This window comes from Puma concolor, chromosome D2 (genome assembly GCF_028749965.1).
Source record: "Puma concolor isolate L17-30 chromosome D2, mPumCon1.1.hap2, whole genome shotgun sequence".
Classification (NCBI taxonomy): domain Eukaryota; kingdom Metazoa; phylum Chordata; class Mammalia; order Carnivora; family Felidae; genus Puma; species Puma concolor.
The window spans coordinates 52,843,229-52,860,577 of NC_141677.1; the positions used below are offsets into that span (position 1 = coordinate 52,843,229).

At 37.4% G+C, this 17,349-nt stretch overlaps 1 protein-coding gene across 2 annotated transcripts in view; it reads left to right on the forward strand.

Annotated features, from left to right (window-relative positions):
• HECTD2 (HECT domain E3 ubiquitin protein ligase 2) overlaps positions 1-17,039 on the forward strand; it is a 79,435-nt gene extending 62,396 nt beyond the window's left edge. For both annotated transcript variants that reach the window (XM_086680356.1, XM_086680355.1), the window contains 6 exons: positions 1,660-1,734; positions 2,828-2,915; positions 3,002-3,108; positions 4,383-4,498; positions 12,570-12,713; positions 14,544-17,039. In XM_086680356.1, coding sequence (XP_086536482.1) covers positions 1,660-1,734; positions 2,828-2,915; positions 3,002-3,108; positions 4,383-4,498; positions 12,570-12,713; positions 14,544-14,664 — 651 coding nt within the window. In that variant the 3' untranslated portion in view covers positions 14,665-17,039. The remainder of the gene's footprint in view (positions 1-1,659; positions 1,735-2,827; positions 2,916-3,001; positions 3,109-4,382; positions 4,499-12,569; positions 12,714-14,543) is intronic.
• The last annotated feature ends 310 nt before the right edge of the window (positions 17,040-17,349 follow it).

Sequence of the window (17,349 nt, forward strand, 5' to 3'; positions counted from 1 at the left end):
AGGATGTAGAAAAACTGCTGTGTTAGAGTAGTGGAATGTGGGTAATTTTTTTTTAATTTTTATGAATGGATTATTTATTAATAGCACCTATTAAACGTTGCTACCTAATTTCCATTTCACATGGGGTAAATATATCCATAAAAATTTTTAATGCTTTTTTATTCAAATCTTTGTTTACCCATTTGTACACTGTATGTTTCTAAGAAGAGTAACAGGAAAGCAAAGAGAAACATGTAGAAGTAGACTGGTTTCTTAATTTAAGGACAGTATATGTGAACACAGGATGAAAAGTACAGAAAGTAAGTGAAATATTCAACGATGGAGCCTAGTGTGTGCTGTTAATAAATACAGTAATAAGTGCAGTAATACTCAACTGTTTCCTTAGACAAAGCACTAGAATTGTCCAGTGGCAACAATAAGAAATCTTCCCAACACAGTCTTGTGAAAATTACACTTGAGGGTGTTAGATGAGAATAGAAGAGAGTCCAGAATAACCTTGAATCAGCAACTGTAATATCTCTTCTGCTTAAGTCACTCCCGAATATGTTGTATTAAACAAGCCCAGGGTATTCAAATGGTATATAAAAATAGTATTCAGTATCTTCACATACTCTTTTTTAATTACACGTTTACAAAATCATTAAAAATCATTAAATAGTATATTATAGTTAAGAGTCTAAGACTGACAGTACAGGTAAAAAAAAAATTCTCCACAAAAATAGGGGTTTGAAACTACAAAGTCTGGAAATAAAGGGCCTGTAGTCCTAAATAAAACAGATCTGAATATATAACTTCATGACCTATTAACTTTGTCATTAAAAGTTTCACCTCTGAAAGATGAGAAGTCCTTTCCCTTGGGTTCACCTACTAGTCCCTGGAGTTCTTAAAAATTTCAAACTCCCAATTATAATTTTCAGCATCCATAATTTTTATTAATAATTGAAGGATGACAAGCATACCAAATCTGTGCCAGCCTAGATTTGTATAAAATTTTCTGACTTTAATGGAATGGAAAATGTATTATGTATGTAAAATCTAACTATTCTGTTGTTTACCTTTTCTTCTAATAATTTAAAATAAATTAAACTATAATGTTTTTCATAAAACGTGAAACATTTTTTAATAATGCATTAATTTTTCTGTTTGTAAATATTTGTTCATGGATAACATGAGTTACAGGAAACTATTTCTTCCACTGTTCTCACTTTTGGGGGGCAGAGGAGAGCACTGTAACAAATGTAGGAACCACTTAACATATATGAACTGTGTGTATTTATGCTTAAAAGATGAATCCTAATACAGCAGATTTTTTAAATACTACAAATTCGTAAGTAGTAATGTTGCAGAAAGCAGTGATTTACTATGGAAACTGCACTCTTGCTACCTAAGAACAGATCCCAGAGTCATGCCCCCATCATCTCAACTGGATGTTTTCCTCTTATATGACTTTTTCTAGTGAGTTTTTCCAAGCCTTTTATGTCGTAGAAATCACTAACAAACATTACATTCCTTGGAAAATATATCCCAAATATTACCTTTAGTTCAAAATCGGAGTGTATCGACTCTACTCACATGTAAGTTAACTGAAGTAGACGTGCTTAACTATTTTAGGTAACGTTATTTGATTTAAAAACACGGGTAACAGATTTCTTTTTACAGGAGTTGGCCCATGGGTTAAGTGAACTCCTATCATATGAAGGCAATGTTGAAGAAGATTTCTATTCAACATTCCAGGTACTATTAAAGGCAAATAGCTTTCTGTTAACCATGTATTTCATATATGAAAAAATGCCATTTGTTATTTAACACCTATCATTAGAAAAGATGAACAAGGATTAATCAGTACACACCATTCCTTGTCATAAAGGATCTTAACTCAATAAAGCAGAGACAGTGAAGTAGACACCTGTAGATGAGCAGTCAAGAGAGTGCCTAAAGAAATTCCTATGACTCTGCTAGACAACTGTCATATTTCCTTGACTCAGTTACTTTTTCACAGTTTTCAGCTTCTAAAAATAAGCCTCTCCTAATAAAAACTAAAAGAAACAAACGGGAAGCCTGGGTGACCCTGTTAGTTAAGCATCCAGCTCTTGGTTTCGGGTCAGGTCATGACCTCATGGTTCATGAGGTCGGGCTCTGGGCTGGTGGTGCAGAGCCTGCTTGGGATTCTCTCTCTCCCTCTCTCTTTGCCCCTCCCTGTCTTGTGCACGCATGCTCTCTCTCTCTCAAACAAAAATAAAAATAAGCCTCTATTTTAGCTTCATACAAGAAGATAGGAGCATGGGGCACTTGGGTGGCTCAGTTAGTTGAGCATCTAACTTCGTCTTGGGTCATGATGTCACGGTTTGTGAGTTCAAGCCCCACATAGTCTTGCTGTTGCTGCTGTTAGCACAGAGCCCGCCTAAGATCCTCTGTCCCTCTCTCTCTGCCCCTTCCCCTCTCATCCCTTCCCCCTCCTCCCCCCCCCCCCGCCACCACCTCTCAAAAATGACTAAATATTTACAAGAAAAAAGTTAGAAGCGGGAACTAATGGTTCAGACCAAAATGGTCTCATTTCCATTCCCCTAACAATAATTGGGAGATGGAAATCAGAGTAATCCACATAGCTCCAAAAGCTCCAAAGACCTGTGTATTATCTAAATGGCCACACAAGTTTATGAACAGCTGTTAGGTGTTTAACTGTATTCAACAGAGAGGATTTGTCCCTGTAGTTTCTATATTTAAAACCAGGAAGAAAACTGTTCTTAAATGTCACAGACCAGTTCACTGGATCCTACTATTAAATTAACCATAGCAATAAATATCGTGTGTTGGAATCTCCCATCAGGTTTTTCAAGAAGAATTTGGAATAATTAAGTCCTATAATTTAAAGCCAGGTGGTGATAAAATTCCAGTTACCAATCAAAATAGGAAAGGTAAGTTAGACACCATTTCTTAATTAAAATGCATTAATGTTTACCATTTACTTTTACTGTTTAACAGATGTAAAATTGCTTTCCAGAATATGTACAGCTTTATGTTGACTTTCTTCTCAACAAATCCATCTATAAGCAGTTTGCTGCATTTTATTATGGATTTCATAGTGTGTGTGCTTCAAATGCCCTGATGGTGAGTTTAAAACTAACTTAGGCTTTTAATTAGGTTTTGTAATACTATAATATTGACAAATAAGTCCTTAAGTATTTTAATAGATAAGCTTCTAAAATAGAAAATAATTTCTACTTTTTAAAGGTAGAGCTAGAAATAAAAAGAGTTTTCTCATTTCAGCCTTAATTCTCTAATAGGAAAAAAGGCCAGTCAACTCTATTTTTCTTTCCTTGTGCTGTGTCTTATACTGTCTCTTTTGGGGCTTTAAGAATTTTCCTCAAGAGTAGATGAAGAGATCCCATAGGCTCAAGGTCTTAACGGAGTCAACACAAGCTCCCGGGCGAAAGCCACAACTTCTTCTGATTAAGGAACATATTGAAACTGCTTCTGGCTGCAGCTTGGAGTTATCATTTACCCATAGGAAATAGTTTGTCTTCAGAATCATGATGAACTCTCGTTGGTTTGGCTTGCCTTAGCTATGTGAATATGGGTCAGCTGCTATATAGAACACTGTGTCGGAAATATCCTAAGATAAAAGCATAGCTTTCTAAAGAAGCACTGCTCTCCACCCAAGCTACGTAGGGTGCACTGCATCATGCCACTTGTATCTCCCCTCGGTTTTATTATGAAGGTTTGGAATAAGGTCTTCCATTTGAGTTATTTTTATAGAAGAGAGCTTGTTTTAGAGTAACCTTTGTCACATACTTGTTGTTAAAAACACCTTTGAAAATGGAGCACTTTATTGAGTTCTAAGTGGATTTTGGCTGTGACGCACTGGTAGTTGTGGGGGTGGAAGGAGGGAAAATAAGAATGAAATGGCGTAGCATGGTCTCTGTTCTTAAGTTTTAATCTCTTTAGGTGGGAGACAACTTATATGGGTGAAAAAACAAGTAGGCGACATGAGACAGACTGTAACCCAAGTACCCAAATTCTGCATGCACCTAGAAGGTGCGTGGGGTATCGGGAGGAGGCTGGAGTAACTCAGAGTTTCAAGCAGGCTGTGGGGGGAGAATTGTAATTTGGATTCATGCTTAGTCATCTGCTTGTTTTTCTGGCAAACAGCTAATTACTGTTTGCAAAAGGGAGAGCCTAATAGTTTGACAAGATTTATAAACTTGCAGAAGCAAAAATATCTTAACCTCGGTAGAAAAATAAAAATGGAGATTTTTCTTTAACAAAAATGGCTTGATTTACTAGAAGACATGTTTTGTAATTTGATTCAGGGAAGATAGTTCCAATTTCACTTTTTTAATCATCACTTTTTATTATTATTTTGGGGAAATGACTGTCGGCAGCTGCTTCGTCCAGAAGAGGTTGAAATTCTGGTCTGTGGAAGTCCTGAGCTGGATATGCACGCTCTGCAGAGAAGCACTCAGTATGATGGCTACGCGAAAACAGACTTAACTATACGGTGAGCTCATTTCCTTCTGAAAGTGAGATTGCAGAGAGGGAATGAAAGAGAATGTGACTTATTTGTCAAATTCACACTCTTTGAATCAAGTTAAGTTAGCTCAAATATTGTAGAGTCCCACCCTACCTTATTTTATCTTTAGAAAGTAAGGTGAGACTATTAAATATGAAATCACTTAGCAATCCACTTGGGAGAAAGTGATCTAAGTAAGTTTCTGTAAAACTATAGAAAATTTACTCTTTTTTTAAGTTTATTTATTTTGAGAGAGAGGGAGAGAGAGAGCATGAATGAGCACAGGGGAGGGGTAGAGAGAGAGAGAGAGAGCAAGAATCCTAAGCAAGCTCCAAGCTGTCAGCACAGAGCCTAACTTGGGGCTCGAACTCACAAACAATGAGACCATGACCTAAGCTGAAATCAAGAGTAGGATGCTTAGCCTACTGAGCCACCCAGGCACCCCCTAGAGACTTTACTTTAAAAAAAATGACTTTGGGGAGGAGCCAAGATGGCAGAACAGCATGGAGGTTTTTTGTGTGTCTCACATCCATGAAATACAGCCAGACCAACACTAAACCATCCTTCACACCTAGAAAACTGATCTGAGGATTAACACAACAATCTGCACAGCCTGAACCACAGAATTCAGCAGGTACATGGCACGGAGAGATGAACTTGGGGAAAGAGAAGCCACAGAGGACAGGGAGCTGCTTTTGCATGCAGAGAGAGGGCGGAGACCATGGGAGAGAATATGGGAAAAGTACCCCCCGCTGAAAGCAGCTGGAGAGAAAGTGGAAAATTGGAAACAGCCACAGGGACTGAACTAAAAAGGGAGAAAGGAGAAAGTTTAAATTCCATTAAGACTATAAACAGGGAGCACAGAGTCTGAAACTCCACAGCTGATACCTGGAGGTGCTCTGTTGGGAAGGGCGAATCCCCAGGAGCAGAGTGGGGTCTGGGAGGTTCTCAGGCCACACGGGGATAACCAGTTCCACTGCTGGAAGGACATTTGGTAGAGGATGTGAGGCCATCTGGTCCCAGCAGACCCCAGAGAACAGCCACATTCACTGGTGCTGGAACAAGGTCATTAAGGGTGAAGCCTGGTGCCAGATGTGTGTTGTGATTTCTCATAAGCCTTGAAATGCTGCTGCTACACTATTTCGCAAACTTTTTCTGGGGTGGGCTGGCACCTGGTCACAGTCTCTGGGCATCTGCAGCAGCACGGTCCCGCAAGCGCTCCTGGGTGCGGCCAGCACCCGGCCATTGCTCGGTGAGACCCTCCACGTAGGGGCTGAACGGGTCAAAGCCACAGTCCCTCAGATGGAAGGGGCCAGGAGAAACAGCCACATCTGAGACAAAACTCGGGAGGGAGGCGCTGCCTGGGGCTTGGTCATGGACTGTGTAAAAGCAGGGAGTGGACGGAAGCCGAGGACAAAGGATAGGTGCACAGTTGCTGATTGAGAACAGAGTTCCAATAGTAGAGACTGGGTAGCTGGGTGACGCAATTTTCACCACTCCGGTGTATACGCAACTACAAGCGCCATAACAATCCACCCCAGTAAGCTAAGCAGCGCCATCTAGTGGAGAACGGAACCATTACACTAAGCCACACCCAACTGGGCCAACCTCACTCTTCAAGAACACAAGTCTCACTGCTGCTTAGTTTATGGACTATAAAGCACTTCATAGTTTGACTTCTAGTGGAAAATGAAGTAATTTAAGTCGTATTTCAGTCTGTTAGCCAGTCTGTCCAATTTTCTTTGTTTTTTTTTCTTTTTTCTCTTTTTTGTTTCTCTTCTTTTTCTTGAATACAGAAAAAGAAAATTCATTTCTATTTTCAATTTTTATTAAAAATATTTTTCTTTAATTTTTTTCTACTGTATTTTTTACTTTTGTGTAAATATTTTCAAATTCTATTTTACTGCAATCATTTCATTTTAGTCTACTTCAGTGTATTCATTTTTTTCAAATATTCAAACAATTTTTCTTTTTTCCCCCCTTTTTTCTCTAGTCTATCAAGCCACTTTGAACACCCAGACCAAAACACACCTAGGATCTAGCATCATTTATTTGATTTTTTTTGTGTGTGTGCTTGTTTTTAATTTTTTAATTTTAATATTGTTTTAATTTCAATTTTTTATTTTAATTTTTCTACCTCATTAATTCCTTTTCTCCCTTCGAAATGATGAAACGAAGGAATTCACCCCAAAAGAAAGAGCAGGAAGAAACAACAGCCAGGGACTTAAACAACACAGATACAAGAAAGGTGTCTGAACCAGAATTTAGAATCACAATAATAAGAATACTAGCTGGAGTCGAAAATAGATTAGAATCCCTTTATGCAGAGATAAAAGAAGTAAAAGCTAGTCAGGATGAAATAAAAAATGGTATAACTGAGCTGCAATCTCAAATGGAGGCCACAGTGGCAAGGATGGATGAGGCAGAACAGAGAATCAGTGATACAGAGGACAAACTTATGGAGAATAATGAAGCAGAAAAAAAGAGGGAGATTAAGGCAAAATAGCACGATTTAAGAATTAGAGAAATCAGTGACTCATTAAAAAGGAACAACATCAGAATCATAAGGGTCCTAGAAGAGGAAGAGAGAGAAATAGGGGTAGAAGGGTTATGTGCAGGCCAGAAAGGAGTGGCAGGATATATTCAATGTGCTGAATCAGAAAAATATGCAGCCTGTCATTCAAAATAGAAGGAGAGATAAAAGGTTTCCCAGACAAACAAAAATTAAAGGAGTTCGTGACCACTAAACCAGTCCTGCAAGAAATTTTAAGGGGGACTCTCTGAGGGGAGAAAAGATGAAAAAATAAAAATAAAAAACAATAAATAAAGACCAAAAGCAACAAAGACTGGAAAGGACCAGAGAACACCACCAGAAACTCCAGCTCTACAAGCGACATAATGGCAATAAATTCATATCTTTCAGTACTAACTCTAAACATCAGTGGACTAAATGCTTCAATCAAAAGACACAGGGTAATAGAATGGATAAGAAAACAAGATCCATCTATAAGCTGTTTACAAGAGACCCACTTTGGACCTAAAGACACCTTCAGATTGAAAGTAAGGGGATGGAGAACCATCTATCATGCTAATGATCAGCAAAAGAAAGCTGGAAAAGCCATACTTATATCCGACAATCTAGACGTTTTTTTAAAATTTTTTTTTAACATTTATTTATTTTTGAGACAGAGAGAGCATGAACAGGGGAGGGTCAGAGAAAGAGGGAGACACAGAATCTGAAACAGGCTCCAGGCTCTGAGCTGTCAGCACAGAGCCCAACGTGGGGCTTGAACCCACAGACCGTGAGATCATGACCTGAGCCGAAGTCGGACGCCCAACCGACTGAGCCACCCAGGCGCCCCAACAATCTAGACTTTAAAGTGAAGACTGTATCAAGAGATAAAGAAGGGCATTATATCATAATTAAGGGGGTCTATCCACCAAGAAGACCTAACAATGTAAATATTTATGTGCCAAATGTGGAAGCACCCAAATATATAAATCAATTAATCACAAACATAAAGAAACTCATTGTAGTAATACCATAATAGTAGGGGACTTCAACCCTCCACTCACAGCAATAGACAGATCATCTAATCAAAAATCAACAAGGTAACAATGGCTTTGAATGACACACTGGACCAGATGGACTTAACAGATATATTCAGAGCATTTTATCCTAAAGCAGCGGAATATACATTCTTCTCCAGTGCACATGGAAATTTCTCCAGAATAGACCACATACTGGGACACAAAACAGCCGTCAACAAGTACAAAAAGATTGAGATCATGCCGTGCATATTTTCAGATCACAACGCTATGAAACTCTAAATCAACCACAAGAAAAAATTTGGAAAGGTAACAAATACTTGGAGACTAAAGAACATCCCCCTAAAGAATGAATGGGCTAACCAAGAAGTTAAAGAGGAAATTAAAAAGTTCATGGACGCCAATGAAAATGTAACACCACAAACCAAAACCTCTGGGACGCAGGAAAGGCCATCATAAGAGGGAAGTATATAGCAATCCAGACCTTCCTAAAGAAGGAAAAAATATCTCAGATACACAACCTAACCTTATGCCTTAAAGAACTGAGGAGCGCCTGGGTGGCGCAGTCGGTTAAGCGTCCGACTTCAGCCAGGTCACGATCTCGCGGTCCGTGAGTTCGAGCCCGTGTCAGGCTCTGGGCTGATGGCTCAGAGCCTGGAGCCTGTTTCTGATTCTGTGTCTCCCTCTCTCTCTGCCCCTCCCCCGTTCATGCTCTGTCTCTCTCTGTCCCAAAAATAAACAAACATTGAAAAAAAAATTAAAAAAAAAAAAGAACTGAGAACAGCAAATAAAACCCAAAACCAGCCGGAGACAAGAAATAATAAAAATTAGAGCAGAAATTAATGCTATCAAAACCAAAAAAATAGTAGAACAGATCAATGAAACCAGAAGCTGGTTCTTTGAAAGAATTAACAAAATTGATAAACCACTAGCCAGTTTGAGCAAAAAGAAAAAGGAAAGGACCCAAATAAATAAAATCAAGAATGAAAGAAGAGAGATCACAACCAACACAGCAGAAATAAAAACAATAATAAGAGAATATTATGAGCAATTATACACCAATAAAATGGGCAATCTGGAAGAAATGGACAAATTCCTAGAAACATATATACTACCAAAACTGCAGTAGGAAGACATAGAAAATTTGAACAGACCCATAACCAGTAAAGAAATCGAATTAGTAATCAAAATCTCCCAAAAAATAAGAGTCTGGGGCCAGATGGCTTTCCAGGGGAATTCTACCAAACATTTAAGAGAGAGTTAACACCAATTCTCTTGAAGCTGTTCTAAAAAATAGAAATGGGAGGAAAACTTCCAAATTCTTTCTATGAAGCCAGCATTACCTTGATTCCAAAACCAGACAGAGACCCACTAAAAAGGAGAACTATAGACCAATTTCCCTGATGAACATGGATGCAAAAATCCTCAACAAGATACTAGCCAACTGGATCCAACAATACATTTTAAAAAATTATTCACCATGACCAACTGGGATTTATACCTGGGATGCAGGGCTGGTTCAATATCTGCAAAACAATCAACGTGATTCATCACATCAATAAAAGAAAGGACAAGAACCATCTGATCCTCTCAATAGATGCAGAGAAAGCATTTGACAAAATACAACATCCTTTCTTGCTAAAAACCCTCAAGAAAGTAGGGACAGAAGGATCATACTTCAAGATCATAAAAGCCATGTGTGAAAGACCCAACACTAATATCATCCTCAATGGGGAAAAACTGAGAGCTTTCCCCCTAAGGTCAGGAACAAGACAGGGATGTCCATTCTTGCCACTGTTATTCAACATAGTATTGGAAGTCTTAGCCTCAGCAATCAGATAACACAAAGAAATAAAAGGCATCCAAATCAGCCAGGAGAAGGTCAAACTTTCACTCTTCACAGATGACATGATACTCTACCAATCAAAAGATTCTACCAAAAAACTGCTAGAACTGATTCATGAATTCAGCAAAGTTGCAGGATATAAAATCAATGCACAGAAATCGGTTGCATTCCTATACACCAACAATGAAGCAATAGAAAGAGAAATCAAGGAATCGATCCTGTTTACAATTGCACCACAAAACATAAAATACCTAGGAATAAATCTAACCAAAGAGGTGAAAAATCTATACGCTGAAAACTATAGAAAACTTATGAAAGAAATTGAAGAAGACACAAAAAAAGGGAAAAATATTCCATGCTCCTGGATAGGAAGAACAAATATTGTTAAAATGTCAATGCTACCCAAAGCAATCTACATATTCAATGCAATCCCTATCAAAATAACACCAGCAGCATTCTTCACAGAGCTAGAACAAACAATCCTAAAATTTGTATGGGACCAGAAAAGACCCTGAATAGCCAAAGCAATCTTGAGAAAGAAAACCAAAGCTGGAGGCATCACAATCCTGGGCTTCAAGCTTTATTACAAAGTTGTAATCATCAAGACAGTATGGTTCTGGCACAAAAACAGACATTCAGATCAATGGAACAGAATAGAGAACTCAGAAATGGACCATACACGTACGGCCAACTAATTTTTGACAAAGCAGGAAAGAATATCCACTGGAATAAAGAGTCTCTTCAGCAAGTGGTGCTGGGAAAACTGGACAGTGACATGCAGATAAATGAGCCTTGGACCACTTTCTTACACCATTCAGAAAAATAAACTCAAAATGGATGAAAGACCTAAATGTAAGACAGGAAGCCATCAAAATCCTCGAGGAGAAAGCAGGCAAAAACCTCTTTGATCTTGCCTTCAGCAACTTCTTACTCAACATGTCTCTGGATATAAGGGAAACCAAAGTAAAAATGAACTATTGGGACCTCATCAAAATAAAAAGCTTCTGCACAGCGAAGGAAACAGCAAAACAGCAAAAGGCATCTGACAGAATGGGAGAAGATATTTGCAAACGACATATCAGACAAAGGGTTAGTATCCAAAATCTATAAAGAACTTATCAAACTCAACACCTAAAAAACAAATAATCCAGTGAAGAAATGGGCAAAAGACATGAATAGACACTTCTCCAAAGAAGATATCCAGATGGCCAACCAACACATGAAAAATGCTCAACATCACTCACTCATCATCAGCCAAATATAAATCAAAACTACAAGGAGATACCACCTTACACCTGTCAGAATGGCTAACATTAACAACTCAGGTAGCAACAGATGTTGGCAAGGATGCGGAGAAAGAGGATCTCTTGCATTGTGGGTGGGAATGCAAGTGGGTGCAGCCACTCTGGAAAACAGTATGGAGGTTCCTCAAAAAATTAAAAATAGAACTACCCTACAACCCAGCAATTGCACTACCAGGTATTTATCCAAGGGATACAGGTATGCTGTTCCGAAGGGACACCTGCACGCCAATGTTTATAGCAGCACTATCAACAGTATCCAAAGTATGGAAAGAGCCCAAATGTCCATTCATGGATGAATGGATAAAGAAGAAGTAGTATACACACACGCACACGCACACACACACGCACACACACACGCACACACACACAATGGAGTATTACTCGGCAATCAGAAGGAATGAAATCTTGCCATTTGCAACTATGTGGATGAAACTGGAGGGTATTATGCTAAGCGAAATTAGAGAAAGACAAACATCATATGACTTCATTGATATGTGGAATTTAAGATATAAAAAAGATGAACTTGGGGCGCCTGGGTGGCGCAGTCGGTTGAGTGTCCGACTTCAACCAGGTCACGATCTCGCGGTCCGTGAGTTCGAGCCCCGCATCGGGCTCTGGGCTGATGGCTCAGAGCCTGGAGCCTGTTTCCGATTCTGTGTCTCCCTCTCTCTCTGCCCCTCCCCCGTTCATGCTCTGTCTCTCTCTGTCCCAAAAAAAATAAATAAACGTTGAAAAAAAAAAAAAAAAATTTAAAATAGATGAACTTAAGGGAATGGAAGCAAAAATAATATAAAAGCAGGAAGGGGGACAAAATATAAGAGACTCTTAAATATGGAGAACAAACAGAGGGTTACTGGAGGGGTTGTGGGAGGGGGGATGGGCTAAATGGATAAAGGGCATTAAGGAATGTGCTCCTGAAATCATTGTTGCACTACATGCTAACTAATTTGGATGTAAATTAAAAAAATAAAATTTAAAAAAATTAAAAAATAAATAAAAGGATAGATTTTAAATTTTAAAAAATGACTTTGGTTCTAGAATTTTAGGGATGCTATACTTGTAAGTAGAATTTTAATAGCACTGTACTGAAGAAATAAGAATTGTAAGTTATATAATAGAGAAATGGCTTTTGTACTATACCCTGTTGGACTACTTTTATAATTTTATAAAAATGTTACTTTTATAATAATGTTAGAAATAAGTCATACATAGAGGCTTGTCATTTGTCAATCTCACATTAAGGAGTATTATGTATGTTTAAGGGAATTTTTATCCTCAGAGCTTACTTTATGTTACTTTACTCTGACCTGCAGGATTTCTGACAAGACATTTTATATAAATTTCCTTTGGTGTTCTTTAGATATTTTTGGGATGTTGTGCTTGGATTTCCTCTTGATCTTCAAAAGAAGTTGCTACATTTTACTACAGGAAGTGACAGAGTGCCTGTAGGAGGAATGGCTGACTTGAACTTTAAAATCTCAAAGAATGAAACTTCTACTAACTGGTAACTTTCCAGATTGTAATTTTATTTTTAATCTGTAAATTTTGCTAATAATAATATGCTTGGACTTAGAGGAGTCTTTCAGTCTGAAGTCATTTTCATAGAAAAATCTTGGGAGTAAAAACAAGCCTGAAATGAGAGAGTGTGCTTTAAAGTTCTCTGTTAATTTTTGAGACTTGCTAATGCTGACTGATAACCTATTGCCTTTTTTACAATGCTAAGTCAACTGCTTTGTAGTCCCTTTTAAAATCTAGCTGGCTTTTAGTAGAATATTGTGTAATGTTCATTTTTATTTAAAGGTTTTTTTTTTATTAAAAATTATTAAGGTGAGGGGTGCCTGGGTGGCTCAGTCAATTAAGCGTCCAACTCTTGATTTCAGCTCAGATCATGATCTCATGTTTCATGAGTTCAAGCCCTGCATTGGGCTCTGTGCTGACTGCTTGGGATTCTTTCTCCCCCTTTCTCTGCCCTCCCCAGCTCGCTTTCTCTCTCTCTCTCAAAGTTAAAAAAAAAAAAAAAAAGGTAATCTGAGTTATGTAATTTAATACAAAGGTGACATTACATCTAAACTTTTCCTATTATTATTTCAGGGATTATTTTATGAGTTCCCATGGTTTAGGCCTGAATCTTCCACAACTCTAGGATTTGCAGTAAGACATTCACAAAGATTAAATATAAGTGACCGTCAAAGATGTATACATCACTGTCATAGACCCACTAGGTTTTTGTTAAATAAGAATGTTAAATTTTTACATGGTAACAATATTGGTGTAAAGTCAGACTGATCTGAATTTGATTTTCGGGTGTGTGTGACTTCACCGGCTCTACAACCTGGAACAGATTACTTAACTCGTATATTCCCATGTTTAGTTTTCCTCATCGGTAAATTGAGGATAACAAAAATCTGTTTTTTAGATTGCTTTGAGTCTTAAACACTGCATATAAAAGCATTTGGCACAATGCTTATCATAGACCAAGCACTCAGTAAATGCAAACTGACTATAACAATTTTAAGTCTTTCAGTAAAGAGGGCTGTCAAAGTTTAGTTTCTAATAAATGCAAACTGACTATAACAATTTTAAGTCTTTCAGTACAGAGGGCTGTCAAAGTTTAGTTTCTAATAATATAAACTTCTTTTAAAATGTTCTCCTTTTCCCTGGTACATTCCCTATTTTTATTCACGGACTTCTCTGACAACCTTTGTGATGCTGTGATGTTCATAAAGACTGAAGGAAGGGCCTAAGAAATCCGTAGCCTCTAGGGTGAAGATAGATACACAGTGTCATGGAGGAGAGGATGGGGGGGGTTGGGGGGGGTGCTGAGGGCAGCAGCATGGAGGGTGCAGATATCAAGTATCCAGGAGTGATCTTTTTATTACTTTTTGACGGTCAAGACTGAAATTATAGTAACAGTTATATTGTCTACCATCCTGCCTGTTTAAATCTTTTAAACAACCCACTTGGATGGCTTACCCTGTCATGGTGGCAAGGACACTAAGATTTGGAGACATGAAGCTACTGGAACAAGGTCCCATGGCCAGTAGTCGGGGAGACAGCATTCAAATTCAGTCTGACTCCAAACATAATGCCTCTAGGATGAAAGTTTCCCAGGAGCACGGGGACATTGACTGCCTTGTCTTCAGAGGCTGCCTCAGTGTCTAGACTGGTGCCGATAGGTAGTAGTACTCTGTAAGTATCTGTTCAGCGAAGGGATTGATGAGCCGCCTCCTACCATAGTGAAATAGATTTGAATTGCCCTGTTTGAAAGTAGTTTAGCAGCTATCCTGTATGTATTTTGAGACTTAGTATCTTTAAAATACATTTTTTCCCCTAGGTTGCCTGTGGCCCACACCTGCTTCAATCAACTTTGCCTTCCCCCCTACAAGAGCAAAAAGGACCTGAAGCAGAAATTGATCATTGGAATTTCAAATTCAGAAGGTTTTGGACTTGAGTAACCTAGAAGACTTGAAATATATTTTATATGTAGCATTCACTTCCCTCTTATTGTGCCTTTAACCTTTTCATGTCTCTGTCTCACCTTGACAAACACCTTGACAAAGCTCACCAACTTTAAAATACTGATTTTTTTTTTTAAATCGAGTATGAAGTATGTTCAATGGGGGAGGCACGATTTTCTAAAAACACAGAAATCGCTCGAGTAAGGAAGAGACCAGACAGCAGAGACAGGTGTGGGTCCGGCCCCTCTTTTTTATAGCACTTTATGATTCTCTGTAAGTAGCTTCTCACAGGTGTTCCACTGGGAAAGCAAAGCACAGTGAAGCACGCGTTGACCCCGTCGCGGAGCCCAGTGGCAGATTGCGTGCTGCCAGCACACGTAGCAACGCACATAGCTACATTCTCATTCATGTAAGGCATGTAGCCATATTTTCATACACCTGAGGGCAACAACAAACAGCAGTATAAATGCAGTTTACAGGGTTTTTTGATATACTGGCTTTGGTCCTATAAGATTCTTTTCAACTGTTGCTGAAAAGCATGTAAATAACTACATACTAGCCTGAGAATAATGGGATTTTGATAGTGCCATTTATTGCTAAAAGATTTATTTTTACAAAGTAAATTCAGGGTTTTAGATGTGTATACAGCTTTTACAAATCAATAAAGATGACTGTACAGGAGTGTTAACTATTTTCAGACCATTGGGTTCGAGGTTATGTTCTTTTAAGTAACGTTAGTCTGCATGCATGTTGGCAGTAAACTAGTTAGAGTATTCTGTAATATTTGTATAATGATCATTTCTTCTTAAGGGTCAGAATATTAGAAAGGAAATCAGATCTAACTAATTGTTGATAAATTAAGTCAATTACAAGCACAAAAGAAAAGAACTGTTTTTATACATACTTTGACATACAAGGCTTATTTCTAGTATTTTTGATCACCAGTTGTACTGAAACACTAATTTTTGCTAAAGGCTAGGATAAGATATTTGACAAAAGTGAATACAATAATAACATCTGTGTCAAAATGATATAGCTTGGTGTAAAAATAAAGTTCAACATTTTGGCCAAAATGTTTGTATTTCACTGGATTCTGAATGTAGTAAATTCAAAAGTTCCCTTTTTGGAGTTTCTTAAAAAAGCAGCATGTAAAAAGAAACTACATTTTAAGTGAGACAGTAAATGGTTTTCTTTTTATTTACAGCAAATGAAGCAGTTTTATTAGCATGTTACAAATATTTTCGAATCAAGACTTCTTTATTATACTTTGAATAGCTTTCCTTCAGAAAACTCTGAAGATGTATTTGCAATAATAATGAAGCCAGCATTTAGTACCAGCATATGGTTCACAGGCAAATAATACTGTCCCCCAATTTTTTCTCAGTTACACTGTTTTCTTATTGCTCTGCTTCCTGCACCCAACCAGCAGAATTCTTTTAGGGTGGAGGAACGAATTAACTCATTCTCCTGTAGTTCGAAAGCCAATTCGCCAATCTTCAAGGAAAAGGAGTTAATTACTTTGTTTACTATTCTCTTTAAGACGGAAGTGACTCTGCTTTTCCATAGGGTATACTATGTCAAGGATTTTTCTTCTTAAAAACCTTGGAAAATCCTAAGAAAGTTCAAGGCATGTTGGTTTTGTTTCGTTTGCTCTGTTTTTTATCCATATGCAAATAAAACTGCTTCTCGGTTACTCTGCTTGAAATAGAACGTAAGATGTTTAATGTAGGTTACTGCTTACTAGTAAGCAAAAAAGAATCATGTATAAGAAATCAGACTTAAGTGTTTTAAATAAAATGTAAACAGTTTTTATTTGGTAGAGACGGGAAAATTGTGCTGGCTTGGTCTGCATGTTTAATGATGTGCTTGTATATCGATAGCTATGTCACTTTTAAATAAGTACACAAGCAAGCCAAATTTTTAAATGACAAAGTCCATAAATAACTGGAAAACTATTATTGTCTGTTGTTAATAAGTTGAAATTTGTAACCATTTATCACTTACTTACACATTGCCTTTATTTATTTATGTTCTGTTTTTGGTTTACAGTGTAATAATACCTCATTTTTTAAAAAAATCACTACTGTTCTATTTCATTAATTTAAATAGCTAGAAAATTCATGTAGTTGCTTTTTTAAATATAATCTGTTAAGGAATTCTTGATTTTTATATCCGCCACAGTAAATTAAAGCATTGCACAGTATTTATCAGTATTTACAAAATGTCCTGTCCTTTTTAAATCTTTGCTTAATCATATTTTTGTCTGTATGATCAAAAGTTTTTAATGGTCTGTCTTTTTTGTACAAATCTGTATTGTATTAAGTTGTTCATTTCTGGAAGAAAATTTTTCAAATATTAAAGTTATACAATCAGTCAGGCTTCAGCTCAATTTTTTAACATTTGGCAATTACTTAAAACCATTAGTTTAAAATACATTATAAAAGCAAACTATTCTTTTCACTACACTCTTAAACTAGTGCTTAGGAAAACTGCCAATACATACAGCTTCAAAAGCTATGTGTTAATATTGACACCAAATAAAACCAACTTCTTTCACATTATTTTCAGTATGAAACAATGTATATCCAGTGTCTGGATGGTCACAGATATTCTGCCAAATGAATGTTAAAATGCCATGGAGACCACTGGAAACAAACTAAGTATGGCATTTCATTGGCTAGC